Source organism: Culex quinquefasciatus, chromosome 1, assembly GCF_015732765.1.
Source record: "Culex quinquefasciatus strain JHB chromosome 1, VPISU_Cqui_1.0_pri_paternal, whole genome shotgun sequence".
Lineage (NCBI taxonomy): Eukaryota > Metazoa > Arthropoda > Insecta > Diptera > Culicidae > Culex > Culex quinquefasciatus.
In genome coordinates this window covers 104,795,386-104,811,473 of record NC_051861.1, presented here as the reverse complement: position 1 = coordinate 104,811,473, position 16,088 = coordinate 104,795,386, and the positions used below count along the sequence as shown (strand labels likewise).

Genomic DNA, 16,088 nt, shown 5'->3' with positions numbered 1-16,088 from the left:
ACCAGCAGCGCCTGTTGGAGGAAGCCAGTGATGCCAGGAAACTTTCTCTACAAATGCTACTTTTCGTGAGTGTTCGCTTAAAATTTCACCAATTTTGGCAGCACTAAGCAGACCCAAAAGAGCGTTGGAAGAAAAAAAGAACTAAGCTGAAAATAGAAAAATGGGCGTGGCCCAAGGCACTCGACTGATTAGAATGCATTTTTGAAATATTTTTTTTTAAATGCTTGTAAAAGGAATAGCATAACTTTTAATAAAAGTGAAAATAAACAGAAACGTTCACAAAAAGTTGCTCTACTCGTTGGTGTACTTGGTTTTAGTGAATTTCAAGGAACTCTCCAGATTATCTCAGCAACCAGTGGTCCAATTTTCACTGTTTTTTAGACGAAAGTATAGGGAACTTTTTGGAAAAAAAAATCAGGAATGGACAATCATGGACACTTTTTTCGAAATCAATAAGCTAGACTTTTTCGGACAAAATTAAACTTTGAATGACTTTATTTTAAAAACGTTACTTAATGGTTGGTGCCTTCCTCGTATTCATAAAAATGTGTATAAATAACACTTATTTTTATCCAAAAATCTCAGATCCGACCTAAAAAAAAAGTGAATTGAAAACACTAAACTGCCCATGTTCGCATAAATGTCTCATATGCAAAAACAGCAAGCTGAGAAAAACGCATTTGAAGTTTGTCCCATCCATAAGGCTACGTGTTAAATTTTCGCGAAAAAACTGGATTTCCTCTTGATTTCTAGAACAAAGTACTGGATTTTATAGGCTCTTTCGAAAGAGCACACAATTTTCAATCAAACTGCATCAATAACTCGAAATCGATGAAAATGCATATGGGACATTTATGCGATCAGGGGCAGTAAAGTACTTAAAACTTTTGATAGGGTTGTCAGATTTTAAAATCTTTTGAGCTCGTTGGAAAGATCTTTTGATTACCTTTCTAACGATAGGTCGCATGATAGATCCGGACAACTTTATCATCAAAATATTTGAGATCCGGCCTCAAAAAAGTGTATAAATAACACTTACGTGCTCATAACTTTTGATGGGGTTGTCAGATCTTCAACCTTTTGAACTCGTTGGAAAGGTCTTTCAATTACCTTTCTAACAATATATAGCAAAACAGGTTTTCTTACAAAAACCACCCTTTTTACAATCTTCCGAAGTTTAGCTAGTATCGTTTTTTTAGCATAACTTTTGAAGTAATTTTCTAAACTTTATAATATTAACTAGGGTCTTGTGGGACCCTAAGACGAATCGAATGAGACCAGAACGGCCCAAATTGGTTCAGAGAGTCCGGAGATAATCGTGTGCATATTTTTCGGTGCACGGACTTACAGACATACACACGCACAGACATTTGTCCAGAATTTGATTCTGAGTCGATAGGTATATGTGAAGGTGGGTCTACGAGGTCGAATAAAGAAGTTCATTTTTCGAGTGATTTATAGCCTTTCCTCATTGAGGTGAGGAAGGCAAAAACGAGGTCAAACCATTTTGAGTACATGATTTCACTATTTTACAACAATTCAGTAACAACATTTCAAAAGGGCGAAACCTACGATCCTGCCGTTTCGGGAAAATCAACGTGGTGATTATTGCATTCGATCGTAATATTACGATCGTAATTTGTCGACTCACGATCGAGATTTCTCAATAGTGAGATTACGACTTACCATCGACAAATCTCGATCTACCATCGACAAATTACGACTTACCATCGAGAAATTACGATCGTAATTTTACTGTTGAGAAATCTCGATCGTGGATCGAGAAATTACGATCGTAATTTGTAATACCATTTTATGAATATTTTTTTAAATTTAAACGGAATATCAAAAAAAAATCCAAAATTTCAAAAATTTCAAAAATTTCAAAAATTTCAAAAATTTCAAAAATTTCAAAAATTTCAAAAATTTCAAAAATTTCAAAAATTTCAAAAATTTTAAAAATTTTAAAAATTTCAAAAATTTCAAAACTTTTCAAAATTTCAAAATTTTGAAAAATTTCAAAAATTTCAAAAGATTTAAAAATTTCTAAAATTTCTAAAATTTCAAAAAATTTTAAAATTTCTAAAATTTCTAAAATTTTTAAAATTTCTAAAATTTCAAAAATTTCAAAAATTTCAAAAATTTCAAAAATTTCAAAAATTTCAAAAATTTTAAAAATTTCAAAAATTTCAAAAATTTTAAAAATTTCAAATATTTCAAAACTTTTCAAAATTTCAAAAATTTGAAAAATTTGAAAAATTTCAAAAAAAATAAAACTTTCTAAAATTTCTAAAATTTAATAAAATTTCTAAAATTTCAAAAAATTTTAAAATTTCAAAATTTTAACATTTTTAAAAATTTCAAAAAAAATTAAAAAATTTTAAATTTTTATGTAGGTATGTTTTTGAAATTTTTGTGAAATTTTTGTAATTTTTTAATTTTTCAAATTCAATTTCTGAAATCTTTGAAATTTTTGATTTTTTTTTTTTAATTTTTTAAAAATTTTAAAATTTTGAAATTTTTAAAAGTTTTAAATTTTTTGAATCTTTTAAAATTTTTGAAACTTCATAAATGTTTAAAGTTGTTTAATTTTTTGATATTTTTAATTTTTTTTGAAACTTTTTAAAAAAAATCAAATTTTTGAATACTTGAATTTAAAAAAAACACGTATCGAGATTTTCTCGATCGTTAGTCGTAATTTGTCAATGGTAGATCGAGAAATTACGATCGAATGATCTCAATCTACTATCGACAAATTACGACTTACCATCGACATATTACGACTTACCATCGAGAAATTACGATCGTAATATTACGATCGAGAAATCTCGATCGTGAGTCGAGAAATTACGATCGAAATATTACGATCGAATGCAATAATCACAACGCAACATTCAAAATTTTGCAATTTCGATCAATTCCTATTTCCACAAAAAAAAGCATGAAAACTATCAATTTTCTCAAAACGTAATAGAAAAGAGCAATAATTTCATCGTAGAGAGCAATTTGAAATTAATTAAGGTGTTTTTGCTATTAAAAATTGAGAAAAAGAAATTACGCCTTTTTGAAGAGCGTGCCTACATTTTCGCCCCACCGTATTCGCCCAAGGTTACTGTACACAGGATGACGACGATAAGATCAGTAAGAAAAAGAAAAAGAAGAATAAGAATAAGGAAGTTGAGGAACCGGAAGTGGTTCCCGAAGAGAGCACTGTTGATGAACAGGATGTTTCTTCAGTTAAGAAAAAGAAGAAGAAGAATAAGGACAAAAGTGTCGAAGAAATCGTTGAATAAAAACGATAAGTGTTTGATGCCAATAAAATGCAATTTTCCATAAAACTTTTTTTTTATTATTTGTGATGACTGTAAAAGGGTTGAAAGTACAAATAAGGGAGGAAGAACAACTCTCTACGAAATCGGCCGATTTCGACCATTTTTATTTTTTGTATTTTTTTATTTGACTAAAACTTTGTGGGGCCTTTCCTATGACCAAATAAGCTATTTTGCGTCATTGGTTCACCCATACAAGTCTCCATACAATTTTGGCTGCTGTCCATACAAAAATGGTATGTAAATATTGAAACAGCTGTAACTTTTGAGTGAATTTTCTGATCAATTTGGCGTCTTCGGCAAAGTTGTAGGTATTGTTGTGGACTTTTGAGAAAAAAATAGGTACATGGAAATTTTTTTTGGAAATTTCTTTATCAACTTTTTTTTTCACTAAAACTCAATTTCCCAAAATAGGTACGTATGTTTTGATTTTCGAGATTTTTTGATATGTTTTAGGGGACAACAAATCCGCAACTTTTGAGCCATAGAGAAACATGGTCAAAAAATCTGCCGCCGAGTTATGATTTTTTGAAAAAATCGTGATTTTTGGAAAAAATCGAAGTTTTATGCAAAAACAAGTTTGACATTACTTTTTAATGCAAAATTGAATTTGCAATCGAAAAGTACTTTACAGATTTTTTGATAAAGGGCTCCGTTTTCAAGATATAGCCACCGAAAGTTTGATTTTAGCGAAATATTTGCAGTTTTTCAATTTATAAAAATAGTGACCATGAGTGACCATTTCTAAAAATATTTTTTTTGCAAAGTTTAGAAAATTTGCTATAAAATTGTCTAAGAGACATTGAAGATTGGACCTCTGGTTGCTGAAATACAGCGGCTTAAAGAAAAAGAAACACGAAAATTGAAGTTTTCTAAGTCTCACCCAATCAGCCCACCATTTTCTAATGACGTTATCTCAGCAATTAATGGTCCGATTTTCAATGTAAATACATAAAACATTCGTGAAATTTTCCGATCTTTTCGAAAAAAATATTTTGAAAATTTTTAAATCAAGACTAGCATTTTAAATGGGCGTAATATTCAATATTTGGGCCTTTTAAAATGTTAGTCTTGATTTAAAAATTTTCAAAATATTTTTTTCGAAAAGATCGGAAAATTTCACGAATGTTTCATATATTAACATTGAAAATCAGACCATTAATTGCTGAGATATCGTCATTAGAAAAAGGTGGGTTGTTTTGGTGAGATTAAGAAAACTTCAATTTTTGTGTTTCTTTTTCTTAAAGCGGCTCTATCTCAGCAACCAGAGGTCGGATCTTCAATGTCTCTTAGACAATTCTATAGCAAATTTTCTGAACTTTTCAAAAAAAATATTTTTAGAAATGGTCACTCATGGTCACTATTTTTAAAAATTGAAAAACTGCAAATATTTCGCTAAAATCAAACTTTCGGTGGCTATATCTGAAAACGGAGCCCTTTATCAAAAATCTGTAAAGTACTTTTCGATTGCAAATTCAATTTTGCATTAAAAAGTAATGTCAAACTTGTTTTTGCATAAAACTTCGAAAAATCACTATTTTCAAAATTCATAACTCGGCGAGATTTGACCATCTCAATGGCTGCGGATTTGTTGTCCCTAAAACATATCAAAAATCTCGAAAATCAAACATTACCTATTTTGGGAAATTGAGTTTTAGTGAAAAAAGTTGATCCAAAAAAATTTCCATGTACCTATTTTTTCTCAAAAGTCACAACAATACCTACAACTTTGCCGAAGACGCCAAAGATCAGAAAATTCTCAAAAGTTACAGCTGTTTCAATATTTACATACCATTTTGTATGGACAGCAGCCAAAATTGTATGAACTTGTATGTGAACCAATGACGCAAAATAGCTTATTTGGTCATAGTTTTAGTCAAATAAAAATACAAAAAAATCGAAAATTTCGTAAATCGTACTTTCAACCCTTTTACAGTCATCACAAATAATAAAAAAGTTTTATGGAAAATTGCATTTTATTGGCATCAAACACTTATCGTTTTATTCAACGATTTCTTCGACACTTTTGTCCTTATTCTTCTTCTTCTTTTTCTTAACTGAAGAAACATCCTGTTCGTCAACAGTGCTCTCTTCGGGAACCACTTCCGGTTCCTCAACTTCCTTATTCTTATTCTTCTTTTTCTTTTTCTTACTGATCTTATCGTCGTCATCCTGTGTACAATCTTCAGGCATGGCCACGTCTTGCTCTTCAACTGCAGATTCTACCTTCTTGTCTTTCTTCTTTTTCTTTTTTAGAGAGCTATCCTCCTGCTGAGCTTCGGCGACCTCTTCTGCTTGTTGATTCTCTTCTTCAACCAGTTCTTTCGACTTTTTCTTCTTCTTTTTCTTACTCGGCTCATCCTCATTCACGTTTTCTTCAGGAGCAGCTTGTGAGCCCTCTTCCTCCTCGCCAGCCACTTCCTGCTCCTCCTGCTTCCTCCGCCGCTTCCCCTTCTCCTTCCCGCCGCCGTCCTTGCCGATCCTCGCCAGCTTCTCGTAGCTGTCCTTTTGCTTCTCGTGCGCCAGATAGACCTCGTTGACCTCGTCCTCGCCCTCGCACCGCTCCAGCACGGCCACAAACATGCCGATGGTGAGGTCACTCTCGGGCCGCGCGTACAGACACTTCTCGCCGATGCCGGGATAGTCCGGCGAGCCCACGTTGTGCCACTCCTTGCCGAGGGCGGCCTTCGCGTCCACCAGCTTCCAGTGGCCGTTGTGACGCAGCGCGCCCTGCACGATCGCTTCGTTCTCCTCGGGGAAGATCGAACAGGTCGAGTAGACGATCCGTTTGGCGGCCGGGAAGGCGTTCATGGCGTGCGTCAGCAGTTTGTACTGGAGGCCACCGAGTCGGTACAGCCGCTGCTTGTCGATTTCCTCGTTCAGCTTGAGCCGGTCCACCATGCCGGAGCCGGAACAGCTCGGATCGAGCAGGATGTATTCAACGCCGGGGGCTTGCTCGTCCCCGACCAGCAGGCAGTCGTCGTTGATGGTTTTGATGACGCCAAAGTCGGCGGAATAGTCGCACAGCAGTTTGTACCGGTTGGCGTCCCGCTCGACGGCGTACACGCGGCCCTTGTTCTTCATCAGGTTCGCCAGGTGGGTGGTTTTGAGGCCCGGCGCGGCGCACATGTCCATCACGACGCTCTTCTTGGCCGGGTTCAGCAGGTAAGTTGGAAGCAGGCAGGCCTGTGGGAGGAGAATGTACGTTGTTATTATTGCATTCATTCGTTATATTTTCATCGTAATTTCAAGACTCACGATCGAGTTTTCTCGATAATAAGATTTCGATCAACCATGGAGAAATTACGACCAAAATTTGAATAGCAGTTACGGGATGTAGGAACCTAAATAAATTAGGTCCAGACTTGATTGTTTGAAGCCTCGATTAAGGACTATTCATAAACTACGTGGACACTTTTTTTTTATTTCAAACCCACACTTCTAAGGGAGGGGAATCCAGTTTGTGAACAATTGGAGCCTGGCTTAAATTGTTGAAAAAAAGTTACTAGATTTTCAAAATATCTTTAAAAATTATTTAATTAATTTCTGATTTTTTTTTTAATTTTTAAACTTTAAATTATTTTTCTTAATTTTTTCTAAGAAATTTTTGAGTCTTAAAATTTTTGAAATCCACATTATTTTAAGTTCATTCTTTTTGATTTTAGAAATATTTTAAATGTTTAAACTTTATCGATTTTTCTATTGATTTCTTTAAAAAAATGTTTGCCGACATGATTTTTTTTAATTATAATTAAAAAGACCATAGATCAAGGGTTTTTTTTCCAAAATTTATTTTCCCTAAAAGAGCACTCAGCTAGCAAAATCTAAACGTAGAAATATGTACCCTCCCTGCAAAGGCGTATGAATTGATCTCAGTTGACAGGTTCTCCAAATCTCTGAATTGCAAATGTAACATCCTGGAACAGAACTGCTAAATTCTAATAAAACACAAATTGAAATTGAAAATTAATTAAAAAGATGGAAAAGTTCAATATTTTTGATTTTTTTTATCTAAATTTGAACAAATTTAAAAAAAAAAACTAATTACGAAATGCATAATTATTTTGATTTATTTTAATTTCGTTTTTTTTTATTTCGTTTAGCTCAGGCTTGATTATAAGGCTTTCTAGACAGAAATTAACCAATACATTCAAAGTATGTTTACATGGCAGCTGCGGGTTTGTTGCCATCAGATCTGCTTTCTCTTTCTAGCAAAAGTTTTTTTTTGTCATGCGACTTCTAGCTGTCTTTATTACTGGTTTAAGGATTAAGGGTTGGATGCATTTAAACTTTACCTTGTTTTTTTTTTTCATTTCGATTCGATTGTTTTCTTAAATTAAATTGTTGATGTGCCCAAACATGCTAAATCATGATCAACGCAGAAATATGTATTTCAAACCACTTTTTTTAATAAAAAATGAATGTTTTCTAAAAAATATTTCTTTATTTTTGAGCTGATTTTGAAGAAAGGGAGCGGCACAAAACTCGAAAAATCATTTGCAACGAACTAAATAATTTGAAAAAAAATTTCTGGAATTTTTTATTTAAAATTTTGTTTATAAGTTTTTATTATTTTAAATTATTTGATTTAAAAAAATCTATTTGCGAAAGTATTACATTTTTAAAAATAATCATGAGTTTTTTTTTAATTTTTGACGTTTTTAAAATCTTTTAAATTAGTTACAAAAATTAAGTCTGCATCTTTATTTTTATTTTTAGATTGTTAAGATTGTTTATTTTTGAACCTGCAAATATTTTTTAAGTTTATCTTTAAAAACCCCTTTAAAAATTGTGATTTTTGAATTAAAAAAAATGATTATTTAATACTTTCAAGCTTTATTGTTTTTTTGAAATTTATTTTAAATTTTGTTTTTTTTTAACGTAGAACTTAATAAAATCTTTTTAAATTTTATTTTTTAAATAATTGCAAAACTTTTAGAATTTCCATTATTTTAAATTTTCTCTGAAATAAAGAAACTCTTCATCATTAGGATGTATTTTAATTCCAAATTTTGTCTAGCCCAGACTTGATTGTGTTAAACCTCGATTAAAGTCCAGAAGTAAAACGCGTGGACATGTTTTTTTTTATTTGAGACCCCCTTCCCCCCTCACCCTCTCACGCTTTGATTGCTACTTGGTTCGTGGTGTATGGTTGGCCCTTTATCCGGAATTTTGTGATAATCAAATTTCAAAAATTGTTAAATTAACAAACCTTATAGAATTACAAGATTTTTTTAACCATTCAAATGATTAAAATTCAAAAATTTTAAAATCATCAAAAAATAAAGATATAAAAAACGAGGGATTTTCAAAATAAATAATTTTTATTCCAAATTATTTTTTTTCAAAATTAGAAAATTTTAAGATTTATGGGATTTTGTCAATTATTTAGATTTATATTATTTTGGAGCATAATTGAGTTTTCTAGAATTTGATTTTTTTAGGATTTCTTATTTTAATGTTTCTTTATATTTTTTTCAATGTCAGAATTTTAACATTTTTTAATTATTTCGATTTTCGTTATTATACATATTATATTCAGGGTGACCACTCAAACTCCATTTTCAAATTCCCGACTTTTTCCCGACTTTTTTCCAGACTTTTCCAAAATGCTCAAAAAATAGGCATTTCTTATTTAACCCTTTCGAGCCTGATGGGTCATATATGACCCAAATATCAAAATTTCCAAATCTAGCCTATAATTTTCGTATGGTCATAAGAATCATGTTCCTATCATTGACTAACAAAAATATTATTTAAAAATGATTTCAAACACAAAACTTTCTATAAGAAAAGTCAATATTGACCACCGAAAAAAAAAATCTCAATGAATTTAAAAAAAACTCAAATGTAGGTATTTTTTGTAAATACAGAAACTAAACAACAAATAAAGAAAACTTCAAAAATGTAATTTCATTATAATGATTCAGAGTAGAAACACAAACAATTAGTCTTTGAAAAAAAAAATCAAAAGTTCTACAATACTTATAACTTTCATGGTATTTGTTTAAATTGGCAAACGTATACTGCCGTTCTACGCATAATTGTCCCATGTTCGAAAAAGGGCAACTGAGAAAAACGCGATTGAAATTTTTCGATCAATTTCTGTGTTTCTACGCATAATTGTCCCGTGGGTCCATATTCGCTTTACATGTCCCTAATCACCCTGGTTAACATTGTATCACCCTTATTTGTAATTCTCTTGCAGGTAAACATGTAAACAAGATGAAATACATCGTAAAACTCATGATTTCGTGATAGAAAATAAATAGTGGGACAATTATGCGTCGAAAGTCAACGATGGGACAAACAGACTTGGTGTTGTTTTCAATGATTTTCTAAACAAAGAACTAGATTTTATGTGTTTTTCTGAAAGTATACGTAAAACTAAGCTTGAAAATGATAAAATGTCAGAATCGTCCAAAAATGACATGGGACAATTATGCGTAGAACGGCAGTATAGTTTTTGATATTTTTGTTTAACTTCATCATCATTTTAAATCAAAGAATGATTAAAACATAATTGCTGTTATTATTCATTAAAAGGATTTAGAAAAAAATCAAGGAATTCAAAAAAGAAAATGTTTTTGCCAATTTCCCTTTTTAATTTTGTAATTTTTGATATTGGTTTTTTTAATCAATGTTAATTTATCGGTATGGTATGCAGTATTTAACTGTATTTTTTTTCAATGAAAATTCAGTTGGATATGATTTTTTGTTTTCCCACTTATTTTAAGCAAAATGTTTGAAGAGACAATTTTTTAAACAATTAAGCAATAACTCAAAATTTCTTGAATTAGTTTTGTTTGCAAATTCAATATTTTCTTTATGTTTTCTAAACGTAAAAAAGTTTTTCAATTTTGGATTTTATTCGATATTTAAGTTTTCCGCAAACTGAAAATCAAGCTTTATCGATTGTAGGTAATTTACCCATACTAACAAAAAAAAAAGTTCAAGGGCAACATTTGGGAAAAAAAATATATTTTATAATGAATTTAGTTAAACAATTACAAATATTTACCTAAAATAAACCATTGCCAAACTCAAGTTTAAATATTCAATCATGTGACAAAATGAAATAGAATCATAATTCTAAGCTGGCCATTAGGCTATATTTTTATATTAGTTTTTCATTAACTTTACTTCTTGTTTTATGAACAAAAATTAATAGTGATCATTTGATTCATAAAAAAATACAATATTCATAATGTCTTAAACAGCTTTTCCATACTCAAATATATATGAAATAGTGAAAAGAACCTTAAATTTAAAGTAAGTTACTAGAGCAGAAGTGAGTGAATTCAATTAGAAAATTGTACAAAATATTACAAAATTATTCAAGAGTTAAAAATAATTTTCAAACAAGTATGCTCAGAATTCCCGACTTTTCCCGACTTTTTGACAAAAAATCATAAATTCCCGACTTTTTCCCGATTTTTGGCGGATTTTGGCGAATTCCAGACTTTTTCCCGACTTTCCCGATTTCCCGACATGAGTGGCCACCCTGCATATTTCTAAAAAAAAATAAACGAACATTATTTCTTCTTTCAAGTTTTTTTTTAACTTCTAAGGCTGGTACAAATATTTTTAAAAGTTTTTGTCCCCCCCCCCCCCCCCCCCTTCAAAATTGGCCCGAAAAATCAGGGGACAAAAAAATATTTTACAATAAACTTCAAAATTTCAATGAAAATTCAAGTGCAACCAACTGAAATCAAATTAAAATACATTCTTCTGCATTTAAAATCATTTTTAGCATGTTTGGGTTTATTAAAAAATCTTAAGATTTTTTGAAAATTTTCGATGCAAAATCTTTTTTTTTTCGATACAATTTTTGTTTTTGTCAGATCTTAGATTTTTTAAAAACTAATGAAACTAAACTAGTGTAAAATGCATTTTAAAACACTTTTTTTATTTAAATGTGAAGACTATGGCTTGATATTTAAGAGGGACAAAAACTTTTTTAAATATTTGCATCGGCCTAAAATCTTTTTTTATTTTCATTTAAAAATCAGAAATGAGAATTGTTTTTTTATTTGTTTCATGCATGACCTCAAGAATTTATTAAAAATGTTATCAATCATTTTAAAATTTTTAAATGTTATTAATCTAAAAATATAAATATTAAAATAACATGCCATAGTTTCAACATTTGCATGGAAAAAGTGTTTTAAAATGTATTTTACACTAGTTGTTGATGATTTTTTTTTTTAATTATGTGCCTCAACTTAATTTAAAAAAAAATCAAATTTTCAGATTTTTTTTTAAATTGCAGCTTTTTATACATTTTTCAATTTCAGAAATTTTTTAAATGTTCAAGATTTTAGAAATTTCTAACAATTGCATTAAAAATATTTTTTTTTTTGGTTATGTTTTTCCTTTTTAAATAAATTTCGATCATTTTTAATTTTAAAATGTTTATTGTATAATAAAAAATAAAATTTTCGCCAATACTTAGAAATTTTCGAAACTAATGATTGCATAACAACTGGACAAGTGTATAATGCATTTTAAAACCCTTTTTTCATTCAAATGTTGACATCGCGGCCCTTCAGTTTTTTACCTCTTTTTTATTTATTTTTTGGCCTGAGTCGAGGGACATAAACTTAAAAAAAAACTTGCAACGGCCCTAAAAAACAAGTATTAAAGAAAGTAGGTTTGTTTCAGATTTTTTTAAATAATTTTTTTTATATTGTTATATTTTAGATATTTGACTCTTTTTTTATTAATTTCTTAAATTTATGAGTAAAAAAATTATTTTATTTGGTTATTTTTATATTTTTATTTTTTTAAAATTGATATAAGTTCTGAAATATTATTTTTATTTATTTCTTGAATCCTTATTTTTTTGAAAAAATAGGAAACAAAAAATAAATGCAATAAGAGATATAAAGTAAAAAATAGATATATTTAAGATTTTTCAAGCTTTTGTTTTTTTAATCTTTAAGATATTTTAACTTTTTTGAAATCTTAAAAAAATATTTCCAATTTTTTGAACTTGTGAAAACAAGCTTCAAAATGATATCGAAATATTCTCGATCGTCCATCGTAATTTCGTCTTACGACACGTCTGCTGTAAAATGATCGAACGTGTCACATGATAGCACACATACGACTATTTGTCGATGGTTACGATCGAGAGTCGATAAATTACGATCGGGTGCAATAATCACCGTTGGCATAGAAATCGCCGCTCACTCACCTTATTCTGCAGCACAAACTTCTGCTTGTGGTCCGTCGCCCGGGCCCAGTAATTTTTCGCACTGTTCGGAAACACGAGCATCTCCTTGAAGTGAAAGTCCACCAAAAACTCCGAATCGCCCAGGTTGCGCACCCGCTCCAGGTACTCAGCGTAGCTGGCAAACTCCTCGTCCACCAGCACCCAGCCCTCCTCCTGCAGCAGCCGGATGGCCCCGGGCGGCGCCAGCATGTTCACGTTGATGCGCACGTACCGCGGTTCTAAAGAGGCAAAGTAAGTGTTGTGAGAGTCTTGTTTGTACGATTTACCTACGAGATTTGGTTTAATGAAATTCTCGATCAAGAGGGAAGTCTTTTCTCTTTTTATTCACTAGCCAAAAAATTCTACGCCACACACGCTCTAAAACTCTCAAATACTGGAATATTTCATCATTTGATCTTCTTCGACTCTTCACCACTCGTCGCCACCGTCGTCGTCGATTCGTTCCGCTTCCGCTCCCGTTCGTCCTCCTCGGCCTCGCGGAACCCACGCAACGCGTACAGAATTATAATCACGTTCACGGTCAGCACGGCCGCCAGCACCGAGCCGCACGTGTTGGGGAACCCTGTCACGTGGAAGTGGTCCGCCAGGATGTGCTTCGTGCCGTAGAACGCCACAAACGGAAGCGTGAACATGAAAAAGCTGTAGACCAGAAGCCAGAGCAGGGCAAAGGCGGCCTGCTTCGAGTGGAGCGGAATTTCGAACGGTTCGTTGACGGCGGGCGATGTCTGCGGCGGCGTCAGTTCCTCCTGGGTTTGTTTCGTTGCCGGCACGTCCGCGGACGAGTTCAACGCGGCTTTGCTCTTATTTTTCTTCCCCATGGTGGTGTGGACCGGCTACAAATCTGCAAGCAAAACGGAGAAAAGACTTCCCTTAGGACAGGCGAAACGCGACACGCGTACCTTTAAAGTCGAGCTGCTTGGCCGGCGCCACTTCCGACGTGGTCAGCGCCTCCTGCAGAGCCTCCCGGTAGCGCCGGACGCACTGCACCGGCAGCGAGTCCCCCGTCAGCTCCTTCCGCCCGAAGATCAGCTCCGCCACCAGCACCGTCGCCAGCCACGGGTTCAGCCGGGGCTCCTTCTCCAACAACTCCGTCCGCCTCACCAAATCCTTAATCTGCGTCAAATTGACCAAAATCAAGTCCATCATGGCCAACCCCTTGCCCTTGCGCAGGTGCTTATCTTCCAGAACGAGCGATTTTACGTTGCGCCGTTCCTCGACGACCAGGCGCAAAATCTTGGACGCGGACCGGTAGTTGGTCGGGACGGGGATCTTGTGGCGGCGCTGCTGCGGCTTATCTTGCTGGCCGGCGCCGTCCACTGCCGGAGGGCTTGAATCTTGCTCTACGACCATTCTGCTGAAGCGGGCAGGTGTAAACACGTGATTCGAAGTCGGTTCCATGTTGTGGGGAAGATACTTACGTTTATGCTCAAAATTGCGGTTTGCCTTGCAAAGAATAGCGCTGGAACAAGCTCGGAAGACACTGGTGGTTATAGAAAACTACAAAACACTCGAAAAAACTGCAAATTTAGTTGATTTTTTTTTAAAGACGTTCCGCCCGTTCCACCATCAGCCCATGTTTTGTGCAAAACAAATCAAAACAGAGAATGACAATTGCTCACAACCCGGTGAAAAGAAGATTGCGGGTGTGGTCACACGCAAAACTCGAATTAGGTATAAATTACTTATATCCAAACTTGTGTGCATCTACACTCAAAATCAGAAGTACTCTAAAAAAGGGTTCAATTTACCCTTTATCTGTCATCTTAAGGAAAACACTTTTTGAGGGTTACTTCCGCTCTTTTTTTTCAAGTCTAAATCCATCGTTACCCAAAGGGTTAAGCTAAGAACAAGATTGTCCGTTCGACACAGTGCACAGTGTTCGGAATGGCAAAATTAAGTGGAATAAATTGATAACTCCTTTATTTTACGTCCTAGCCAAATGGTGTCTTCCGAAGAGTTGTTGTACTTGATAAGGGCTATCTTTGAAAGTTATTGACTTACAGGGTGACGACCTTCCAGGGTGTCAACCAAAAACTAACTTTGTTGGATGACGTTGTATGGCTTTGGTGTCTTCGGCAAAGTTGTAGAGGAGAAAATTTCATGAAAGTTTGTCGAAAGCGAAAAATTTGTAGCTCTTAATCTACTCGAGATATACGCCGTTTTTGCAAAAATGGTCCAAAAAAGCATTTTTTTGGTGATAACTCAATATGTTAGCATTTTAGCGGCCTATTATGTTCTGAAGAGTTGTTTATGACATAAAGTTACACATCTTTGCCGAAGACAGCAATTTTTTTTGAGCCTTTATTGAGGAGTTATTACCATTTTTATGTGATTTTGGAGAAAACCTGGATGTATGGGTATCAAAAGATTGGAAATTTTATGCCCTTTCCGATGCTACATAGTTTGACTTGTGAATTGTGGACCGGTTCGGATGCTGGCGGATTTTTCGACGACGTAATTCCGGGTTGGTACGAAATTCCAACGAAAAATTTATTCTATCCATACAAAGACCCCCAAAACAGTGTTATTCCTACTCTAAAATGTTTATTTAGCAATTCTATGGTAATATATTGACATTTAGTTAAATTGAAAGTTTGCAAAATTAAGTTTAGATAAGTTTTATATAGAATTTCCAGAGTTATATAAACATTTATACTAAGTAGTTAGTAAACTTTATATTCAATCCAAATTATTTTTTTAATGCAGGCCAAGTGCGAATGATTCTGATGATACCTCTTCAGTTGACGCTCAGGTGAGGAACATCCTGGAAGGAGCGTCACTGACTACGCCCGTAGTCCTGTTAGATCATTTCTTGATCAAGACAGTATAGCTCTGGTTCCTTGCAAGTGTCCTATTTTCTTACCTCCACGTTGGCTTGGTTTTCATGATGACCTAGCTGGTGGCCTGTGGAAACGGATCGTAAACCTTTGACCACCGCGGGTCAAAGTCGAGACGGCTAAAAGAAAGGGGCGCGACAATGTGGGAAAGGGATGTAATTTGTGATTGTAGACGGTATTGTTTTGATTCGCAGTATGTTGAGTCAACTGCTGTGGATGTACCTGAAACATCGCACAACGGGGTTTCTCTTCATTCTATTTCATCTACCACCTATCTTCTGTTTTTTTTATTTCACTGATTTTCTAACGCGGCTTCTGTTAACTTCTGTTTACTCCATTTGATTTCGATTTTACTCATTTGATTCTCTTATTTCTCAACGCTTTTCCACTCTATTTTACCAATTGATGCTGCTGTAACAAACTGTCTGTTTTTCCTTAATTTGGCAGCGATGTCAATTTTGTTTATCTTTATTTATCTATTTGAATAATTTTTCATCTGCCCTATAAATTGCACTTAACACCTTAACCACATTGTTACCTCTTGTTATTAACTATTGTTAATTTCATTATCTACTTAATAAATTACTATCTTTCTTTTACTATTGATTCTTTACATAGTATATTTCTTTCACTGTCCATTGTTTTCAATCTTCACCCTTTTCTTCAACCAAATGAGGTTCGAGC

General features: G+C 33.4%; 1 protein-coding gene across 1 annotated transcript; it reads right to left on the bottom strand.

Annotated features, from left to right (window-relative positions):
* Window positions 1–5,330: 5,330 nt before the first annotated feature.
* LOC6050630 (28S rRNA (cytosine-C(5))-methyltransferase) lies at window positions 5,331–14,173 on the bottom strand. The gene is made up of 4 exons (XM_001867166.2): window positions 13,986–14,173; window positions 13,467–13,921; window positions 12,529–12,785; window positions 5,331–6,515 (listed from the first exon to the last, which is right to left on the bottom strand). The coding sequence occupies exons 2-4, from the start codon at window positions 13,915–13,917 to the stop codon at window positions 5,331–5,333; spliced, it is 1,893 nt and encodes a 630-aa protein (XP_001867201.2). The 5' UTR covers window positions 13,918–13,921; window positions 13,986–14,173.
* Window positions 14,174–16,088: the final 1,915 nt, after the last annotated feature.

What these genes read in the sequence shown, in the direction of transcription:
- LOC6050630 (XM_001867166.2), bottom strand. Translation starts at nt 13,917, where the DNA reads ATGGTCGTAGAGCAAGATTCAAGCCCTCCGGCAGTGGACGGCGCCGGC. An exon ending in CAAGCAGCTCGACTTTAAAG is followed by an intron (nt 12,786 to 13,466) that starts GTACGCGTGTCG and finishes TTGCCTCTTTAG; the next exon opens with AACCGCGGTACGTGCGCATC. An exon ending in AGTTTGTGCTGCAGAATAAG is followed by an intron (nt 6,516 to 12,528) that starts GTGAGTGAGCGG and finishes CTCCTCCCACAG; the next exon opens with GCCTGCCTGCTTCCAACTTA.